Here is a 22,909-nt window from a genome sequence, read left to right on the forward strand (position 1 = left end):
TGTTAACACCGCCTAGACTAGCCTAATCCAGTTCTCAGTCTCAAGAGGATCACACGTCCTAAGAAAGACGTGTCCTATTATTGTGGAACAGGTTCCAAAGAGCCTCCGAGATTGAAGCAAAGCAGGGATTGCATTTTGCACCTCAGTGTTGTTGGCTTCAAAAGATGCAGGTTTTGCTCCCAAGATGTATGACCAAGTTCAAGTAGGCTGAGATACCACATAATGGATATTTTTCCATTAGCCTTCTGAGCCGGTTTCTCAGAGGGGAAGGATTTGGTGGTATGGAAGTTAACCATTTTTTTCTTACTACACCCCCCACCATCTTTCAAAAGTGAAAAATCCAATATCCATTATTTCAGCCCCTGAGGGTGTTTAATAAAAGAATCGCCTCATGTCCTTTGTGCTTTTCCACTGCTATACTGATAGGAAGGGTCAGGTGTAGGTCAGAGTCTTCTGAACGCCCTAGGAGACCAGGTCGACTCACAGTGTCTTGAAGGGTTAGCAACATCCCTTGCCATCCACTCCAGCCCTGGTCACCTCCAGACCTCAGGACAGAGGAGACCTGAGGGCAGTGAGCTTCTATAGGCAACACAACGACTGTGACAAGGAGGAAGCCTGGTTTCTCTGCACTCATTCTTGGTTTTGTGAACCTTCCAGAGCAGCTAAAGGCAAGGGTTCAGGTTTCATGAAGTCAAGGAAAAGAGGGAGAAAGAAAGAGGGAAAATGCACAGACAGGATGGAGGATGGACACACGAAAATTATTTTTTAAGGAAGTAATATTTTTCACTGCCTAGGCAAATGACTTTTGTGAAATTCTTATATGAAAAGCAATACACTGTTTTGTTTTTACTTAGTTATCACTATCATTAGGTTTCGATGCAAGTGGAAATTTACAATAAAATGAAAACAAATAGCATCAAGGATGATATACAATTCTGTGATAAGGTGATTTGTAATTCAGGCAATGCCCTGCTTGAGACTCATATCCTGATTTCCCACTCCAGTTGCTGCAGAAGCAAAAAATACAGAGATGAAGAAAAAAATAATGAAGTATCACTAGGCTAAAAGATTAAGACCATTACAAGAATATAAATAACAAATTTATAATGTATTACAATACAAATAAACAGTATTTTTAGTATAAAAGCTGCATTTGCACGAAGAAGCTATTTAGTAACAAATATGATTAAAATACATCAGAAACATGTTAAAGTTGTATGAGTCACATATGTCACAGTTCACACGAAACTTCACTGAAAATAAGCCATCTGAAGGCCACAAGTCCTGGTCTGAAACTATCAAAGGCCTTTCAACCAAACCTCCTGGTTCAGGAAACATGCTCAAAAAACTGCCCCATCTGGGTTCATCAGATTTGATGACTCCATGTTTGGTTTTCAAAACAAGCTATGAGGGATCAGAACGTAGGACTGAGGTAAACAGATACTAAACAAGAAGGAACTTTTCTATTAGTGCAAAAGATTTACATGAATACTTCCCAAAATATTATATTGAAAGAATGGATCAACCACACATTTAGAATACTGGCAGAAATAACACTTTAACACTGAGATGAAGGACATATCGAAACTACTGAGACATTAGCAAAAGCACCAATCTTCCCCTTCTTTCTCTCACTTCATGCCAATTTAAGGTTTTATGCTAAAAGCTCAGGTACATTCTATCATTTCTACCCTTTTTTGGACTCTTTAATGTTTCCCATTCTGTAAAACAGGCTCCATAAAAAGTCACATGCCAAGTACTTGCCTTAAAGGACACTTTTATCATCAACTCAAATTACACATAACCAAATCCTGGAGAACACCACAGCTATCAACAAGGATTTGGGCCATAAGAGAGTCAAAATTTGGCTTTCTCCACCATCAATATCAACCTGACCAAAGCTTGTCTGCTTTTTGTCACATTAGTAATTTTGGATTTCTTTTTGTAGTCAGAGAGGCCCGTGGCTAACAGGGATTGTGCTCCCGAGATCAGGCTGGGGGTGCGTGCCCATGTGGTGCCAGGCCCTGTGAGCTGAATGAGCAGGGTCTTGCCCCATTCGTGCTTACATTTCAAAGGGAAAGGAAGTGGGATTGCCTATATGTTGCTTCAGCATGAGATCTCTAAGCAAGTTGGGGTGATTTGGCAAGAGATGAATAATAAAAGAAAGAAACTAAGGAAAATGTAGCTAGAAGTTTCAGATTTTCCCTCTAATCAGTGAACAGGCACCCCATTCCCACTACTCATACATAAAGCACTGCACCCCCATTCCCAAATGAACAGTTTTATTTAATTTACCTAATTTTGATATATATAAAATACTATTCTGTAACTAAATGATACTGTAATATAGGGAGGCATGATTATTTTTTATTTTTTCAATCAAAATCATGTTTCCACGCACTTGACTTCTGGATTAAATATATTATCTACAGGAAAAATCTATCAATCCTATTGAAATGTTAATCTAATTTTAAATTATTTTGGGTTGACTTTTTTCCTTTAATTTTATATTCAGTAAGTATTGAAAATGAACCTAAAGGCTAGAAGTGGAAAGAAATTAAATTAGATATATACATCTTTCATCAGAATATTAAAAAAAGCCAAAAACAAAACAGGAAAAACAGTCCCCGTAGCCAGATACTTCAACTTTTAATGGATCCGGTTCTCCAAACTGTTTTATTCCTCTTCCTCCAATTTTTTTTTTTTTAAGTATTGCTGAGAAAGAAAATACATTTGTCTCATTACATTATATAATCAGATACTATTTGGAGTCCAACTGGGAATTGGCCTTAAATTTATACAAAGCCAAAGTAGACTTTACTTCTTCATTCCTTCCCCTTTAGTGAAATACTTCACTTAAAAAAAAAAAATATTTCAATATTGCGGGGGAGGGGGTATTGTACAGAAAAGCCAAACTATGAAACCCTTCTTTTTCCATACCCTTGAACTTGAACTCAATGATCTTTGAAAACTTTGTTTCAGCTGATTAGAAAAGAAAGAAAATCCAGTGACAGGAGGGCAGATCCAGCTCAGCTCTGATCCAGAAAGGCACGGAGCTGCCTCCCTCAGTACCATGGTGCTTTGTGTGAGGAGGTATCAGAGCCCCAGATGGTGGGAGGGGCAAGAAATGAGCACAAGTCAAGGTTTTCCCAGTCTGTCGGTTCTGTGATAGCCTCAAACTTGAGGTCGTGCTGCTGTCTGAAGAAAAAAATTATTGGCAACTCTTAATGAATGTCACTGCACTGGGGGATGAGACTGTCAGGTCACTGAGTTGGGAAGATGAAAAACAACCAACTCTGAAAACTGGATTCCATCAGAATAAAAACTCCCTTTGTATGAGGCTTGCAACAGATTCCTTCAGCCACACCAGGGTAGAGTTTCAGAACCTCCCCCTCCTCCAGTGAGCCAGAGTTCAAAGTCAGTACAACGTAAGGGTTATTGAAACAGCCAGATAGGCATATACTGCGTTTTTCTTTTTAAAGATGACAGAAGCTTTTTGAATTTCATAAACCTGCACTACTTATTATTCTGTCTGGACCCAAAGGGGTGTAGGATCAACTTTAGACATCTTTCATAAGCTTGGAATCTAATATTATGAATTTATTCTAAGACGCAGATCAGGTAGATGGATGGATTTTTAAAAAGACATTGGGCCCCCTGGGTACTTTTAGCAGGTTGAGTATTGAGAGATTTACAGGGATAAAATTCTTCACAAGATTAAGGAAGAAGGAAACGAAACCAAATCTTTCATTTCCAGATATACACTTTCATTAATTCTTTCACCAAAAGCACATCACTGAAGGAAAACCAGAAATGGTTTTTCAGTTATTATTAAAGTGGTTCAAGAGCCAGGGAACCCCTTGAGATGGAAACAAAACAACACAGTATTCAAGTTTTCTTCATAAGACTACCTTGTACTGGCAAGACTTAGGAGACTTCTGGCTTCAAAAAGAATATTGCTAAAGGAACTTTTTGGAAAAAAAAAAATGACTACATTTTGGCTAAAAACAACAAGAAAAATCTCTCTTGTAAAACCCCTACTTCCTTTTGAATCTCCAAAGGTTACAACATTTCATTTGAGATGCTTGGCAGTCATGGCTTCATGGGCTGTGCTTCTTGATTATCTAAACCCTTAAGGTGGAATAAACGCAGCTGATGTCAAGCAGACTGCTGTCTGAGTCCTCTCACTAAGGACGTATTGTGAAGAGTGTGAGGAGCCTGCAGGCCCATGGTGGGAAAGTTGGAAATGTTAAAGGTAAGAAATAAAACATAAGAAGGGAGATTTAGAGAGTTAGGAAGATTTCCAAGCTCTTTTCTACAATAATATCCAAGGCCCTCTCAATTTCTATCTCTAAAAAGTACCCTTGTACTATGGTACCTGATGTTTCTTACAGTTTGACAATAATAAATATTCAATACAAGAAGAGGAAGCAAGATATCAGCTACACCCTGAGGACGTTCATTCGCCCTGCTTTCATGTTAGGGGCCTGCAGCCTTGTCTACTGCCCATGAACAGTGCTCATGATGGCTGAGGATTGCTTCCTCTGGTCAAAACTCTGGAGCCCCAAGGAAATGAATTTGTTCTCATCACAGGTCCCAAAGAGACCCTAACAGCATGTTTGTTTTTCTGTATCCTGACTGTCATGCCTGAAAGATTCTCCTTAACATATCTGAGGCTTAATGCCATAAGACTACATGGCTAGAGATCATTTTTTAAGAGAAGCTTGCTCATTCAAGAAAAAAAATAAGGATTTGGTTTAAACTGCAGACCAGAAGGAAGCTGACATATTCTTTTGGTCTGTATCCTTGGAAACACTGTCATCAGGCCGACGGTCCCTTGTCGGCATGCTGACTTCTGCGCTGTCTCACTGTGTCTTCCGCTGCCTCCGCGCCAGCTGGACCGGGCTGCTCTGGGGCATTGTCTTCAGTCCCACCAGGTCCTTCATCCTCCTGGACCTCCCTCAGGGGCCCCTGGTCCCAGGCATCACTCCTCTTCTCGTCCATGCCAGCAGCCGGGCTGTCCTCCTCGTCCTCCTCTGCTTCTTCCTCATAACCAAGGTCTTCTTTCTCTTCTTCGTCATCTACAAGGCTGTCCTTGTTTTCTTCTTCATTTGAATCATCCTTTTCTTCCTCTGCATCCTGCAACTGTTCAGTTTTATGAGCCTCCTCTGACCTAAGATTCTGCTCTGTGGAGGGAAGAGAGGGGAACATCCTCTGAATAAACAATGGACATTCACAAATACTGTATGTTTTCACTAGTATGTGGAATCTAAAAAAATAAAACAAATGAATATAACAAAACAGAAACAGACTCATACAGAGAACAAACTAGTGGTTACCAACAGGGAGGGGCAAGATAGGGGAAGGGGATAAGAGGTACAAGCTACTAGGTACAAAATCAAGAAGACACAAGGATGTAATGTATAGCATAGGGATATAAGCAATATTTTATAATAACTTAAAATGGAGTATAATCTATAAAAATATCAAATCTCTCTGTTGTACACCTGAAACTAATATAACATTGCACATCAACTATACTTCAATTAAAGAAAGGTCATTCAGCAATTGAGTACATGTAGCTGTGAAATGAAACAATGGGGCATATGACAGTATTCTCCATCTTGGAACTATGTTATCACACAGGACAGATCTCTGGATGGCATCCTAGCCCCACCCATGGCCTCTCCACCTCTCTCCGGAGACTTCACTAACCATGTTGACTTTGGCAGAGCCCAGGGGCATGGAGGGCAAAGGTTCCTTTGTGCTCTGTATTTTATACCTTGTAGAATGTGCAGTGACCCACTCACTGGTCATGGTGATTGGTTCAGAACTGTGACTTAAGCCAAGCCAATCAGAGTACTTTCCAGGAGTTTTTGGCCAGAGTCAGGAGCAAAAGCTTTCTCTCTTTCTACAGGGACTGCTAAGCTGATAAAATGTGAGTTGGGGCTGTTGAAAGCTACTGAATCAGCTTCATGGAAATAGAAACCTATCATCCCTTGGGCTGTGCATGAAGCCAGAACATCCCTGGATTTTTCAGTTTTGTGAGCTAATAAAATTTTCTTTTTTCCCCTAAGTTGTTTTAAAATGGGATTCTGTTACTTTTAAGAATTCAAAGGAACATATTTTATAATTTTATATGGAAGTCTCAAAGCCTTAAAAACGTCAAGAACTAAAAAGAAATATAAGCTTGTTTAGTTGAACTCCCACGTAAAATTCAACAATTATGAAATCTCGTTAAGAGTCTTCATGGGGACTTCCCTGCCAGTCCAGTGGTTAAGACTCTGCGCTTCCACTCCAGGGGACACGGGTTCAATCTCTGGTCGGGGAACTAAGAACCCACATGCCTCATCACACAGCCAGAAAAAAAAAAAAGAGTCTTCATGCAAACAGTAGGAATAAAAGCATGGAAATCCAAGGGTATTTGGTCCCAGGAGCAGTGTGAAATAGTGAAAGGATTTGGGGAGATGGCTTTTAAAGGACTCAGGACAGTTACTGGTGGCACACAGTAGACACTCAGTAAGTGACAGTTCCCCTCCCTCCCTGCTCATTCCAGTTTCAATGAAGGAAAAGATGTCAACTGATTAATGAAGGGCAAACAATTCAAGGGAAAAAGCAACTGCCAAAATGAAATGTTCCTTAATTTAAGAGAGGAGAAAAAAAAAATTTTTGCTCAAATCTATCTAGAGAACATATTTCAAAGGAATTTGGTAATGGTGATGGTTTGGTCACCTAGCAAATCAAGGGAAAAATCCACTATCTATATGAGCATGAAAGGGCACACCACAGAATTCCAAAAATACTCTATCTCATGAATCTGTCATACTTACCAGAACCTTCAGATAAATGCCTTGGAAGTGGCAGATAGAAACATTCTGATATGACCACCAAGACCTGGAGGGAAAAAAGTGATTTCACAGTGAGTGGATAGGACATTTGTTACCAAACAACCTCAAAGTTAGGTCCTGCTTCTATAACCAGACATTCATAGACAAATATCAATACATAGCAATTGGTCAAAAGTCCTCAAAAAAAGACAAGGGTATAATTAAGAATTTTCTATTTTTCAAATGTGATATAATGTAGGAAAACACTATTAACTTTAGAACAGGGGTCACAAAGTCAAATGTATACACACAGCCCACTAAAAATAGATGAGTCAAGCAAGTGTAAGCAAACAGACACTATCAGCCAAGTCTAAACTGATCTTTAAAGAAGAAAACATATTCTGACAAATAAAACTAGTCTGTACATGCGTTGTCCCTCACCAGTGGGTAACCCCGACTGCGTGGAAGAATACTTCAGGGTGTAGAATTCTTAAGAGTCCTATAAGAAATTACTACAGGGACAAACTGTGAGAAAACACTTCAGTGATGTGAACTAAATCCCATTTTAAACAGTGATTGACTGGCTTCACACCTCTGACCTTGAATGCAGCATTGAGTCACTTGCTACTTACTATAAACATGCTGTTTCCCTTGATAAACCACAAGCTCCTAAGAGGCAGGTTCATTCTAGTCCATGTTCCAGGCCTGGATGGTGTGGGCCGTGGTGATGAAACTGACAGGACGACGTGTGAATCGGGGCCAAGTCAGCGGAAGCCCCTCGCTCTCTACGCCCTCCCCATGTCCTCCCCTACACAGTGCACAACACAGAGAAGCCAGCACAGGAGGAAGCTGCCCACTGAGAAGGGCTCCACAGTTCCTCTTGTACCTAGCTAGCTCCTGGAGTTCACCTACACTTTGAACAACTGCCCAGTCTTTAAAATAGGAATAGTACTTAATAAATGTGTTTTTAAGGGGCTCTAAAATTTTAAAAACCCAAAGTCATCATCCTTTTGATTCAATTTTATAAACATCAAATGAGAACCTCACTTTGATTATTACCATCTGTATATTCACTTATTACTTTACTTAATATTTGGCTCATTAGGTTCAAGATACCATGTTAACTTCTGAGGGGAAGGGTTCAAAAAGAGAAAAAAAATGGCAGTTTAATTATAAAGCAATATGGAACAGCAGTCTCATAAAAAATGAAGAAAGCTCTTTGATAGATACTTAAGAGATACAGAGATTACAACCAGTTATGGGGGTGGGGAAGCCTCTAGAATGACCACTTGAAAGGTGGCATTTAGGGTCCTGGGCATGGTCAGGAGCGGATGGGCAGCAGCAGCTATCTGGCTCTTGTAAGCAACACCAAACTGGACCACAGGGGCTCTTGGATCCAGAGAAAGGCCTAAATGCCAGGCTGAGGAGACCCATGTGCTGGGCAGTGTTTCTCCCTGGGAAGGAACAAGCTCCAAGCCATCAAATTGATTTGAACAGCAAAGAGGAAAACATTTCCATCTGAAAAGACTGAGGTTGAAAACCTATTTCTAATATGACAGTCACCTGCTTATAGTAGCTATTCACTGGACATAATGTTCTTTGTGACTTTTTTTTTTTTTTCCTTTTGGCTTTCTTAATACCAACTGGAGGGGAAATTTTTGGTCCTTACACATTGCAAGGGAAAGAAGAAACACCTGCCAGTGACAAATAATTGGCATTTACAACAAAGCCTGGGAGGGAGTAAATCCCACCTGCGAGATACCTGGGCCATCTAGAGTGCTAGGTAAGGGGGCCTAGCAAAGACTTATGGGACACCAGCCTCAACCTTGTCAGCTGTGTGACCCTGGGCAAGTCACTTAACTGTTCTCTCACTTGCACTTTCTCTTGAAAGGACAGGCTTGGGACTAATCTATCACTAAGGGCTGTTTTATGTCTCTAAGAGTACATAATTCCATTATACTGTCTTCCTTCCCAGAAATTGGGAGGAAAACCCTCTCATTCTATCAGTTCAGGATCTATTTTCCAGTCTCAAGGACCACTCTCTTGGGATGAGTCACTTTCTGAGCCACTAAGAATGGCACTGTTTAAAAACAGGGTCTATATAGGATTGGTGTCCTCATCTTCATCTTCCCTTCCATGGTTAGATTTTCAGGTTTCAGCTTAGCAGACAGCCAGGCATCTAAAAGAGGAGAGTAGACAGATTTGCCATCTTTCACAGGAAAGATGAAACTTTCTTCCACTAGGAACTGGTCAGCAGCATGTAGAAAAATAGTCCACCCAAGCTGCAAAATCCAGACAGTGTCTATACATACCAGCCGAAATGGAGACCAGATAATAGAGGCAGAAGATTGCTACCTGTGTTTTCCATTGCTTTTCTGCCTGTCTACAGCTTTGCTCTCTTCCATCCTTCAAAGGAGAGTTGCTGATGTCAGAAAATGATGCGGCCTGAGTGATTTGATACACAGACTATGCACTTAAGGATCTTTCCCATATTGGTTTAAAATGCAAAATATATACTTGATTTCTAAAACTGAGCCCTTTGTTTACATGAGAAAAATAACATTTAGTAAAATATTTCAACCATTACTAGGCTCAATCAAGACAGCAAACAAAAATCAAACTAGCAGCCTTGTTTTGACTTCCCATCTTTTAAAATTAAGGAAAAATAGGAAATGTAACAGTCAGGCTTATGGGAAACAATGACTTGATCAGGAAATCACTTTGCTATGGAAAACATCCTGCCCCTCCTGGCCACTGCATAAGTTAAACCCCATAAAGACTCAGAGAGGGAAGGAGACCCTCCAAGGTCACCAAGACCAAGTTTCACGTAACTGCACACTGGGCCTTGCTTTCAGCCCCCAGTTAATGGCAAAGGTGACACAGAGCAATGAACTGCTCACCTGGAGACCTCATTGAAGGCAAAAATTCTAGCTGTTGTGTTTCTTTTAACATGTTACAGTTGTAGAAAAAGCATTTTGAGCAGAGACATGTGTTTGCTATTTTATGGAAATGTATTAACAGAAAACGTATGAGTCTATTACTGCTTTGAAATTATTATTTCCTTAAATAACGTTCTCTTCCCAACTTCTTATGAAGGAACAGTAATCTCTGTCACTTAGTCACTTGAATAGTCTAGAATCAACTCTCTTCTTTCTTCAGGTCAAGCCTCTAATAACCTTCCTACACTGATTATTTGACTCTAAGTTTCCAAATAACTTAGGGCTTAGGCAGGCCTGACTTCTTGGACTTAAGGTCAACCTCAAAAGTAAAATTCTAAAACTCTTTATGTGAGAAGAGTTTTCAATGATCTTCCAATAGGCCCACACTCAAACTACATTCTCCATAACTCCATCTCAGAATCGCCCAGGATCTCATACTGTTCCCCTTACAGAAGCCTCACACTCATGCAGCTCCAGAGTAGACGGTAGATGGGAGAAGCACATTTATATCCAAAGTCAAAGTTATATCCAAAGTCCAAGTTATATCCAAAGTCAAATCATTTTAGGCCAGAGCATTAGGGAAATGTTAATTAGCAGTAAGATTAATGCGGCAGAATGGAACATACCTAGGACCTGATGAATGACATATCTAAGTTCTATCCTCACCCATGAAGTTAACATCAGCAATCAAATGACAAATATAAACCATAATATGAAGTAAGCATGTTCATAGCAAAATAAAATCGAGCTTCCTTGGCTCCTTGGAATATGACTTTGTAGTACCAAGTTGTGACTTGCTATAAAATGCTAACATTTTAAGCTTATTTTTTAGAAGACCTTGCAAAAGAGCTGAAATACATTACAAAATGCAAGGATAGACTTTAAGACAATCTTACCTAAAGGGCTGTCCTTTTTATACAAATTTTTAGTGATCATCAATTATTCCTATCATACAGTGTTTAAGGGTTATGTGACTAGTATATAGTATAGTAACTTTTACGAACTTCTTAGACTTTAAAGCTCAAACTGATCAAGTGTAGGTAGAGAGAAAGATTTCAAAAATATATACAACCAAGAGTAAAACATGCCCAAACATTTATAGTTGCCTATATAGTTAAGTAAATAAATGTATTATTCCAACACTTACCTAAAACTCTAGGGAGAAAATACACACATACCTAATGGACAGTAATTTTCATATCCAAAGAAGACATAGTGATGTGGTTTGCATCTTATTTTTTCACATAATAATGACTGTGTTTTTATCCACATTATCTTACACACTTCACCATGGGAAAACTGCAGTGTATGTATAAGCAGCTGGTGAGTTTAGAGGTTCAATTTGAGTATACGAACAGGAAAAATCATCTTGTTCACCCAAGGAACAAATTCACAGCTTTTGCCTTACCACCACAGTGTTCTAATCAAGTAGGCAATTTGTGAATTCACAGCTGACTCAGTTGTCTTGGAAACTGACTATGAATTCAAGTAAGTCTCTATTTCTTTCTTCATCACTGCCTATATTTTGGGTAGTACATGACTTCAGAATATTTAAGGAAGAGGATTAGGCAATAATAATTTAATGAATTTTCCAGTATTTCTCAAATTTCCATTGATAGCAGTATCAAACAAGCAAATGTTATTTAACTGCTTAGATTACACACAAAATGATGTCTGTTTATGAGCTTTTTCTTTCTTGGCTGCTTTCCAGTTTTGCATGAAACCAACTGGCTTTAAAGACAAGAAAAAGATTGGCAGTATCTCTTACCAGACCCATGAAAAGGCCAAAAATCAAGGTGGCTATGATGAAAAAGACATAAGAACACCAAGCAGGAACTCCAAGGGTCACTGTGAAATAGTTGTGAAGATGCTGTAATCAGAAGAAAAAAGTAAAAAGAAATATATTTATAATGAGGACTAAGAATGTTTGAATCTCCCTCTTTACCTATAACTCAAGTCTGCAAATTGTTTCTACTTATATGAGCTCCCACAAAGGTCGTCCAGCGGTTTATGCATCTATATGATTCTTCAAGAACAAGTCAAATTTTACAACATTGAGAATCTGAGAGTAATAATCAAGGTCATATCTAGTAAGAGTTATACTTCCTTGAAGTTCGTGATCAAATAGAACTCTGGTAGAACTGGTTATCTAGTCCCTTCTTCCATCCTGAGATTTTTTTGGTCACTCTGCCCTAATAATTTATAACCTTAATTTTTACTCATAATATGGCATCCATAAAAAATTAAACTTCTTGGGCCTTTACCAATTTTTAAGTAGAGCTAAATTACTACTTACGGAACATCAACCATTTAAAATGTCTCCGTGCTTCCTTTTTCTAATCAGACTCTTATTGCTCTACCCTCACCCATCCTTAACAACTTTCCTAATCACCATAAAACCTGAATGTAATAATAGAAGAAATTTTCCAGTTAATTCATTATGAACAAATAAGATTTCATCAGTCTTCGAATAGAGTGCACATCCCTTCTTGTTTACTGTCCCCTGGGACTCTATTTGATGCCAAACACTAAAAACTAAGTGAGGAGATACAATCTTAGCTAGAAATTATTTACATGCTAAATCATACAGGAATTACAGATATCAACCTGCTAGTCTGGAGTCAAAGCACATTTATATGTGGACTTGCAAGAGCCATGCTGCCTCATGATGGCTTTGTGATCATCTATTTTAGGCTCTTACAGCTTCAAAAACATTCACTAAAAAACCAATAGTTTCATGATTTTGTTATGTCTATAGATAGTTTTATCTATAAAATTACTGAGCACAGGATGAAATGGCTTCAAGCTAAATGCCACCAGCAAGCAGATATAATGACTGAATGACTTGCCTAGAACTGATAAGGTTGATGAAAATGAGGCCAAGATTCTATTTTAATTTAATATTTCTCAAAACCTAAGTTACTCGACTATCTCCCATTGGCTTCTCAGTTTATAACTGTCAATACAATTAAATAATATATTTTATTCTGGCTTAATTCAGAATAATAAACAAAAAAGCTTGTTAACTGATCTAGAATAATCTGAGATCTCTTCTCTCCAATTTTTTACCCAGCAGTAGAGATATATCTAAAGACTCATCAAGTTTTTAAATACACATAATCAGTGTTCAATAAATATTTATTGAATAAGGAAAAGATACTAGCAAATCCTTAAACTATTCATAAGAAACGCAAACAACTCTTGATTTGAAAAACTGTCATCTGTCCTCTGTTGATGGCACTGGTCGTCACTCTGTCTTCAGCCAGGGCAATTATTTATTAAGAATAATCTAGTATTCTGCAGCCCAAGTAGGCAAAAGAGGTATTTGGGATACAAAAGGTTGTTTCATTCAGACTCTGTTCAATGGAAGTTTTAAGATGCATTGCACAGTTCTCTACTTTAGGAAATTTTGTATATTGAACATAGTTTATTTATGCTTTTCTTGATTATTCAATGTCATCATCAAGATTAAACTGTGGGGGCTTCCCTGGTGGCGCAGTGGTTGAGAACCTGCCTGCCAATGCAGGGGATGCGGGTTCGAGCCCTGGTCTGGGAAGATCCCACATGCCGCGGAGCAACTGGGCCCGTGAGCCACAACTACTGAGCCTGTGCGTCTGGAGCCTGTGCTCCGCAACAAGAGAGGGCGCAATAATAAGAGGCCCGCGCACCGCAATGAAGAGTGGCCCCCACTTGCCGCAACTAGAGAAAGCCCTCGCACAGAAACGAAGACCCAACACAGCCATAAATTAATTAATTAATTAATTATTAAAAAAAAAAAAAGATTAAACTGTGTAATGTGCCAAAGAATTAGAAGACATGGAAAGCCAGTATTCCTTTGTGCTGATCCATGGATGTATGAATTCTGGCACTTGCTTCACAAGTAATATCTGTCCATATAGTTGGAATGAATAACAGCATCCAGTTATAAGTCCTTCTGGACACTGTCTTGTGCCCTTTTGCAAATTAAATGATTTAAGAAATCCTCAAGAAATTTTCTAAGTTATTTTCTAGGATTCAGTAAATTGTGAGCCTTTGAATCACTGTGTTCTGAGCCACAGTCTTAGTGCTTTCAAAAACATCCTCTTATTATAATAGGTTCCACTTCAATTTTCTGGTATCAACTTACTCTTTAAAGGGTTTATTTGAGCTTCTTAGAGAAACTCTGCCATCTTGTGGTCTTTTTAGGTGATTATTACTAAAGCCTCATTAATCAAGTGGTGTTCTCACAACTGCAGCCACAAATCTTTACCTGTTTACTTTGTCTGAGTCCACGATGGTTTCGGAGTACCTTTAAGAGTATTAGGGTTCCTGGTACTAGGCACTTGAAGTTTTGCTGTATATATGTTTCCAAGTAATAACTGATTAAAACTGATCTAGTTCAATTTTAGATTTCTGTGTTTCCTTTCGTTGCCAGGCAAAGTAACAGTTTTCACTTGTGGAAAATACTGACCTAGTTCAATATTATATGTGCTAATTACAAGGAAGCATCCTGTTGTTTACTTATGCACGAAGATGTCACCTGCTGGGCCCAATACCTTATACTTTTGCAATAGGTAACTGAATTAGAGCTAATTTTTGGCTACATACATTTTGGCTACATACATTTGAATGAGAGAACTAAATGAAGAATAAACGAGAAGAACATTCCAACCAGTGGTCAGATGGATTTAAGGAATGGAGCCAGGCCAAGGCGTCCAGGGGTCAGAGGTGGAGCCTCCTCTCCCCAGGGAGGCCAGCACGCCCTCTGGGATCTGAACTACTGCAGGTCAGGTTAAATCCGCCCAAGGGCACCAACCATCCAGCCCAGCGTTGCACAGTCTCATTCAGAGCTGGGCTGGCCCCAAAGGACAGAGAGCCTTTTGAATTTAAATCCCATCTGCATCACAGGATATACCCTGAGGAGTTTGGGGACGATCCTTAAACCCCTTTCAGACACAGATTAGAATCCTCAAAATATCCTCCCTGTGTGGGAGTAGCTCAGAAAGCCTTCTCCAGTGATCGCCAATGGCTCACTTCCCCTTCTATGTTCTACCCTCTCAATACCTCCAACAAGACACAAATCTGCAGCCTCTTGTAGGCTCGAGGGGAGATGACTTGTGGATGGGCACCATCTCACTGTAATATGGTTCCAGATATTTTTACAAAGAACAAAAAATCCAAAAACAATAAGAGAAGAGACACCACCATCTAAAACACAGGGGGATGTTTTAGAGTTTTATAATTCACTCTGGTTCTTCTCCAGTCTAAACATTCATGGCCTTTAATTCTCATCATGAGACATTTATAAAGCATTAAATCTTCTCCATCACACAGAGTGTCCTCCCAAGACTGTAGCACACCTTACTGGAACTAAAATTTGCCATATGCCTGCATCTTTTCAGAACAACAGTAACACTGAGGAGAGGTATTAACTTACATCCTATATTAGCTCAGTAAGCAGCACAAATTCAACAGATAAAGTCATGCTTAAATACATTCAAATGCTAAACCTAGCTAACAAAAGTGCACATTGTACAACTGTCATAAAACCCTATTTCAATCCTATCAACCGTGGTTAAAAAACAAGTGAAAAAAGATAAAGTATTTCTTGTTGTCTAATCAGAGGAAAAAGTAAAATAATGATGACAACAATGATTAATGAATATAAGCAACAAAAAACAGTTCTCAAGTACACGATAGGTACCAGGTTCTATGCTAAGCACAGAACAACTGTCTATGGCAGGGAAAACAAATGGGTTGGGAAACATACAGCGGGTGGAGAACAGTGACTTATTTCCTGGAAGAAAGACACTACCTCTCGAGTCTCTGCAGCCAACTGTAAAAAGAGATGAGAAGACACGAAGGCTGGGCAGCCTGTGCACACATGTGCTCTAGACACAGGATTCCGAACCATGACTGTGGCACCAGCCTTAACAGCGGTGCTTCCCACGTTCAATCTCTGCACATCATTTTCATGGCATTAGCCCTGCCTGTACTATCTTTGAGACTATTAACATTTTTCATTAAGTTGAGTCACTTTTAAGTTGATTAAAATTTTAATGACATTTTATATTGCTACTACAGACAGAATATCAGTATCAATTCTGTACCTAGAAGATGTCTACTCTTTGAGAAACTTCTCTTGTACATCTTGCAGGCTTCAGTGAATCCTGTGAGGTGGGCAGAATGTCAAGACTATACATGAGGATAGGAATTAGAGCTAAAGTGGCAATGACTTCTATGAGTTTATTTAAAAATTAAAATATATAAGTGGATACCATCATGACTGGATTTGAAAGACAACTGGAATTTTGGTGACAGAAAGAACCCTCCAGATTATCTACTCTTGCCCTACACTGTGGTATAAATTACCTATCAAGGATCCCTAGGATTCTAGGTGACAGCAGGGAACTCACAGGACCTGGCTTATAAGGCTGTTCAAGGAACTTCCTCACCTCAAGGGTTTATTCAAGCAAGAACATATGAGAGATCAATACAGAGTTAAGAAAGCCAAATTCAGACCCAACAAAATCCCTGAGTTCATCAGAACTCAGCTGTGTGGGTGTCATCACCAGGTGACCTGGCATCCTGAGGACCAGCTTTTATCTCCAGGATGCCAGACCCAGCAAGCTGGCTTCAGTCCTAAGGAAGAAACTCAAAGACTTTAAGGAATCACTAGTTCAGTAGGCTCTGATCTTCTTCTAGACATTGCTCTTCTTTTTGTTTTCTCTTTTTCATTAGAGAAAACTTAGAAATACAGAAAAAGAGATTTAAAAAAATCAGCCACTATTTCAATATCAGAGGTAACCATTGTTGATATCTGATGAATTTCTCCCTAAGGCATTTTCCTATATACACACAAACTCCATATAAACAAAACACTACACAAACTGCTTTGTCATCTCTTCCCCCACTTAATAATATGCAATTTTCCCTATGGAAGTATCTACATCTAACTAGCAACCCATCCACGGGACACTGTTGCTGAGAAAAGACTGACTCCTATCTGTCTATGCATCCACAAAAACCTCAGTATGGTAAAAGAGACTGTGGATTGGCATCAACAATCTTGCCTCACTGGCATTAGCCCCTCTGCGTCTTTCTTTCTTCCCTGTTTTTACCTTCTTCCTCAGAGTCTTTACACTCTTTTAGTTCCAGTGCTGTGTTTCTTCTGTTCACTGTTAATACACTTGCACTACAGTTTTATATTATCTAGACTTGAGTTAAAAACAGATTATGTTCCCCACAATTACATACTCAACATTGATGTGAGGATCTTGGGCACGGGGGAAGAACCAGCTAAATAAGCTAACTGAGCAGCCAGGTGGTCAGCTAGGAGAACGGGCTCAGTAAGTATCAGTAGTTCTGTAAGGACAAGGCAAACTATACCTAGAGGTTGCAGTGGGAATCAGAGACTGATGCATAGCCGAGAACTGGGTCACACCAGGCCAGAGATCATACCCTCTGAATAAGAGGACAAGGGCTGAATTCTGAAAACACAGGTGGTGAGAGCCCTTCCCAGAGATTTGATGAAAGGCTGGGGACTGGTTTCTAAGAACAAAAGAAATTACAAAAGTTTGTCAAGAGGCTTGGGGAAACCAGATGCTGATACAGAGGGTAATACCAGATTTCTATTATAGATATTTAAGGTAATGTGTACACATATGAGGAGACTAAAATAACCTACAAACCTACCATCTACATTCTTTTAGTCATGTACATCCCCACCCCGTCCCCCACCACACATACACACACAATCTACAATCAGGGCAAATGTATTAGTGACCCCAATAAATATAAATGGACTAAGTTTATCAGTGAAAAGAATTACTTCTTGCTATATGCTTTTTTTTTTTTTTTTTTTTTTAAGCAGTCTGGATTCATGCTTATTGAAGCCAGTAATGAGAGACATCTTCTTTTCCAGCACTAGAAAGCAAGGTTCCACATGACTGCATACTTCATTCGGATAGAGCCACACCCCTGGACTAAGGCTGGTGGGGGAATAATCTGCAGTCCTAATTTTAAGTTAAAAACACCAATAAACCTAGTATAGAGACAACAGTGAACTTTCACTTACAGCATCAACATTGTTAAGGTCATGATGTACAGAGCAGTCACTTTCAACTTTGTTAAACTAATAAAACACATCTTCAGTTTAAATACTGGTTTAAAAATGCCAATCCAAAAAAAAAAAAAAAGTGCAAACAAAATTAAATAATTCTAGCAGCATACCCGTTGCATTTTTAGGAAAGACCAATTCATGGCCTTTATTGTGGCCATATCTTCAAGGTTGGGCTTATTTCTTTGACTTTTCCATTTTAAAGACAAACAGCAGATGTAACCACTACAATGTACATAAATAGTCATAAAATTATCTTTAACAGTCTACCATACAAGTGTATTCTGCAAATGAAATGAATTTTACTTTAAAAAGTAAAGGCTGTTTATTGTTTGGCCTTTGGTTCCAATGCACGAAAATCCCAAAATAACAAAAAATATGCTCCCCCCTCCCACCCTCCCAAAAAAGAACCCTGCAGCTCCCCAAAGTTGGTAGACTTTGGCAACCACTGAGCACATGACACTATCTATACATCAGTTTCTTCTGACCCTAGGAGTATCCACTTGTTATGAGAAACTAAAGTGATCTCCAAGAAACCTTCCTTCACAAGACAGGTGTCTTAGCATTTCTTCGGTTTTAGTACATTTTATATTGACACCAAAAAGTGCTTCTCAGTTTAAATGATAAAAAATAAACAAAAAGTAAAGTTTTGCATTAAAATTTGAAATCACACTGTATCCCTCTTAGGCATGTGCCGTTCGAAGAATTCTTTCTTATTTCTGAGGTCACTCATTTTGTGCCCCCTGCCCCTGCCAGCTGCTATGGAGGGATTAAGTAACCCCATCATTCGTGTGGTCACAAGCTGTTCGGCATCTGTTGGTCATTATACTACAACCATCATTCCAAGTCAGTTTACTGTCATTACCTGGAAAATCTGGTAACTGGAAGCCATAATACATTAAAAAAAAAAAAAAAAACTGAATTAAAAAGGGGGGAAAAAGTGTATTTTCAACAATAAGACTGGCACAAGAAACACATTTTTATGTTTGTCAGAAAGGCAAGTAAATACTCAGCTTTCTCCTTAACAGTGTTCAGACCTTTACAGAAAAGCAACTCAAGACAGTCTTAGAGTCTTGTTATATAACATACGATATTAAGTTATGCCCAGTATGGTTAGTGGTCAGTCAAATCTGGCATGTAAAAGTAATGACATTAGGGAAGTTAGGCTTAGACACAGTACAACAAACATTCATATAAAAAAAGTAAATTCCACATAAGTGAACTGTAGTTTTTCCCTTGATTTGACAACAAATGTTTTATACATTAAATTAATGGTAGTGTTTGCATTTCAACGTTCTGTGTCATGTATAAAATTAAAAGTGCCATTTAAAATCCATAGAAGTCACTTCCAGGATGATGGTGTGACATGACAATGTGCATGAATTTGCCCTAAATGGAGACACCTGAAACACTTATTTCCATAAGAAAAAAATGCTAGTTTATGAAAAACATAAAACAAGAGAAATGTATCATTTCCATTTTCAGTATAAAACATTCACACTTATTTGTCCATCTGATAGCACTGATCAGACCAGGGAGCTAGGACAAAACCCTTTTGCATCAATGGAACTCCACGAAGGTTTCCAATGACCATAAGGCAGGGACTGGTGTAAGCCAATTAATTGGAGTGTATTTACATTAAAAACCTCCTTCAAACTTTCTGTAGCACACTGCATTATGGTAAAATGAGAGGTTGGTCACCCATTCTCTACTAGTAGGCCAGCCTGTGGTAGTTAAAAAAAAAAAAAATTTAAAAACAAAGCAGAAGCTATTTAGAAAACAATTCAAAGTAAACTAATTTTGTAACTGCTGACTTTAAACATACCCCCCAGTGACTGCCCCACGACGCACATGCGTGGAGCCCAACACCTCCCACGAGGACATGGCCTGGGCTAAGCACGTGCGTCCTGGGCAGCTGCCATCTTCCCCACCCCCATACCGGCTCCACCTGACTCAGGCATCCCCACACTTAACACATCTTTCATAAGTTAAAGATGCATTCAGAACAAGTCCAATTCCCATTTTGCTTAGTGTTTAGTTTGGAAATGCTTCTGATTTTAAGTCTTAAAAATGATTATTCGACTTCTACTGAACACACAGTATTTACTAACACTGCTCATCTCCTCCTCCTCCACTTCCTGCAACATTCAGCTTCCCTACCAACACTTCTCTCATTCCTCCTTTCAGTCTTTCTCTTTCCTGGACTTTCTGCTACTTAATCTGCTTCCCAAGAACAAGTGAATCTGTTAACACGCAACTGGTCGGACTAGCCACCATCTGATCAATGACTTCCTGGTCTCATTGGCTCCACCCTGAAAGTAAGTGGGCCCTCTTTCTCTCCATCTACCTTCCCCTCCCCAAGAAGCCCAGCTGCACTTGCTGCCCATGAGAGAGCCACATGCCTGAGAGTCCAAGGGTTATCCTTCACAAAGGGGTCTGACACATAACCTTCCTAAAGGTGCATTTCACACTCGGACAAGCCACTGAAGTTTTTTTTTTTTTTTTTTAAGTTCATCTCCCCTGCCCCAAAAAACTGATAGCATGTGCCATATCAGAAAAATCCTGGTCTTAGAGCAGATCAATATAGTTATTTGGTCATTTTACATATGCACTTTTTAAGGAGGATCAGGCTTCATTTTCCGTTGAAGAGTTTGTTACCATGGAGTCTGGTTTTCGAGTCATTCTATCCAGTTCTTCCTGAACATTTGTCAACACAGTCTTTTGTCCTGACTTCTTGGCTGTGCCCTGCACCCCACCAGCACCAGGACTTCCAGGAGAGCCTGTTTTTTTACTCAACAGACTATTGAAGAAGCTGGCCAACACCCCTTCACTTGCTGCATTATTTTTGATGTTTGGGTCCGCACTAGGCACGCTGGCTGGCCCTCCCCGGCCCTGGGTTCTTGGAGAGCCAGAGGGTCCTCTTGCAGGGGATTCAGAGGCTCTCGTGGGTGTGGCTGGCTGCTTGGCAAGGAGTGACTGTTGCTTCATTAGGAACACCTGCTCATCCTCCGCTGCCAACTCTTTGTCGTGGACCAGCTTTCTCACAGGAGGTTTCACAATAAAGTCTTCATATGCATCTTCTGGCTTCACAGTTGTGAAATTTTCATGTAAAATAGCTATTTTCTTTTCATTGTCCCAGCCTGCAGGTATAAAAACTGCTTCCTTTTCCACAACTAAGGCAGGCGTGGTAAAGTGGAAACCGTATGTTTTATGAACAATGTACTTATACAACAAGTCGAGGTTTTTCTCTTCCTTCACTGATGTGTAAATCAAGGCCGCTCCATACTGGAGGCAGAACCTCCGTAGGTGTGACTGGATGAAGTCAAAGTGCTCGTCCCTGTAATCATGCTCCTTCTCCAGGACACTCACCGCATCACACTTTGTGCACACCACCAACACTGGGATCCCCAGGTTATGAGTCAGCACGTTGTCACCAAGAGGCAGGGCAACATTTTCTTCATCAGGACCTGAGGTCAGAGGCCCTCTTCTCTGTGGGGAACCTTGACAACCTTCCTCAGGCTCAACATAGTCTTGAAAATCTTTCACAAACTTCCATTCCAGCTCCCTCATTTCTTCTGGTGGAATTTTCATTTTATCAATGTGCTCACGTAAAACACTAGCCCATTTCTGTAGAGATTCCATCATAGTCCAAGGCCTAGACATGTCTGCAACAAAAATCACCAGGGTCTCCGGCAAGAATTCAGCAGAAACTGCAAATTTCAGCAGGCCTTTGTGATACAAGTCTCCATCCAGAATCCACACATTGCAGCGTGTGTGATCATCTTGGTCCTCGTCGTGGACACTGAGGTAGAGATACTCTAGGCCTCTTCCTTTTTTGCCATGCTCAGCTCCTTGAAGTTTAGTCATGAGGGTTGTTTTACCAGAACGATCTTCACCATAGGCTCTGGCCCTCCTCCTCCTCAGTGGTCAGGTCGCCGGCGGCCGCCACCGCGGGCCCGTTAGGGCCCAGCAGCAGCTTCTTCTCCACCCCCACTGGCGCCATCTTGCCAAACTCGCTATATGCTTTTTAAAAGATTCACTTAAAACATAACAACAAAAAGGTTGAAAGTAGAAAAAAATATCCCATGTATGCATTAACCAGAAAGAAAAAATAAGGTATTAATATTAGACAAAATGACCTAATAGAAGGTAAAATGCAATTGCTGTGTGTCAAATTCTATAGTTTATCTTATAAAATTGTATTTTTTGTTCTTTTTAAAAATATCTGGAAAGTCTAAATACACATATATATAAAATATATAAATATCATATATACTTTACTTCTCAATCCTAATAAGAACATCTTAATTGGTTATTCAGAGATGGATCATATTCTATTCTCCAAATGGCCTTTTCTCTGCAGTCCAGTACATCCACACAGAATCCATCCACGCTGCCCAAGGCTGTGCACTGTGCCTACAAAGATAAAACATCAACTCCTGGCCTCGATGTGCTCCAAATGCCACACATTGTAATCATTTGCATGACATGATGAAAAATTGCAACTCCTTGTTTATCAGCCAAGCTATAAGAGGTCTGAGCAATCATTTATTTTCCCTGGTACTATCTTTGAAAATAAAACTACTCTTTAACAATGTGTGAAGGTCACAATCAGCTTCCATCTAAGCTCTTCTTAACCCTCAGAACAAATTCATCTCTTGACCTGCAGTTATAATAGGTTCTGTGCTAAGATCTTGATGATGATTCCTCACACTTATTAAATTATCCTCTTGGATTAGACGTTATATGGTTATAAGGTTTTCAGATAGCTATCAGAATATATGACTCCATTGACCTTTAGTGTCAAAATACTGCAATAGGCTGAATCCCTTACTCTCAGTTCCTGGTTTGCAATTCGTAATTCTCAACCTTTGAATAAACTTCTTGCCAATATTATGAAAATATCAGAAGAAAACCATATGAAACTCAAACTATATGAAAAGAGGAAAAACGTTAGTTATTGTTTAATATGATATACAAATGTCAAAAAAAAACAGTTAACAAATTTTAACCAAAAAAGACTGAATCTAAGTCACCAATTTTCT

General features: G+C 39.4%; 2 protein-coding genes across 2 annotated transcripts in view; both read right to left on the bottom strand.

Annotated features, from left to right (window-relative positions):
• Positions 1-1,089: 1,089 nt before the first annotated feature.
• Positions 1,090-22,909, bottom strand: part of TMX4 (thioredoxin related transmembrane protein 4) — a 47,983-nt gene continuing 26,163 nt past the window's right edge. The window contains exons 6-8 of the mRNA XM_068565669.1: positions 11,535-11,636; positions 6,831-6,894; positions 1,090-5,186 (exon numbers count right to left, since the gene is read on the bottom strand). Coding sequence (XP_068421770.1) covers positions 4,822-5,186; positions 6,831-6,894; positions 11,535-11,636 — 531 coding nt within the window. The 3' untranslated portion in view covers positions 1,090-4,821. The remainder of the gene's footprint in view (positions 5,187-6,830; positions 6,895-11,534; positions 11,637-22,909) is intronic.
• On the bottom strand, positions 18,499-21,867 carry LOC137750153 (cytoplasmic dynein 1 light intermediate chain 2-like). Its single transcript, XM_068524497.1, is given in 2 exon segments — positions 18,499-21,759; positions 21,761-21,867. Coding segments are annotated over 2 exon segments (1,377 nt in total). The 3' UTR covers positions 18,499-20,489.

Source organism: Eschrichtius robustus, chromosome 16, assembly GCF_028021215.1.
Source record: "Eschrichtius robustus isolate mEscRob2 chromosome 16, mEscRob2.pri, whole genome shotgun sequence".
In the NCBI taxonomy this organism is placed as follows: Eukaryota; Metazoa; Chordata; class Mammalia; order Artiodactyla; family Eschrichtiidae; genus Eschrichtius; species Eschrichtius robustus.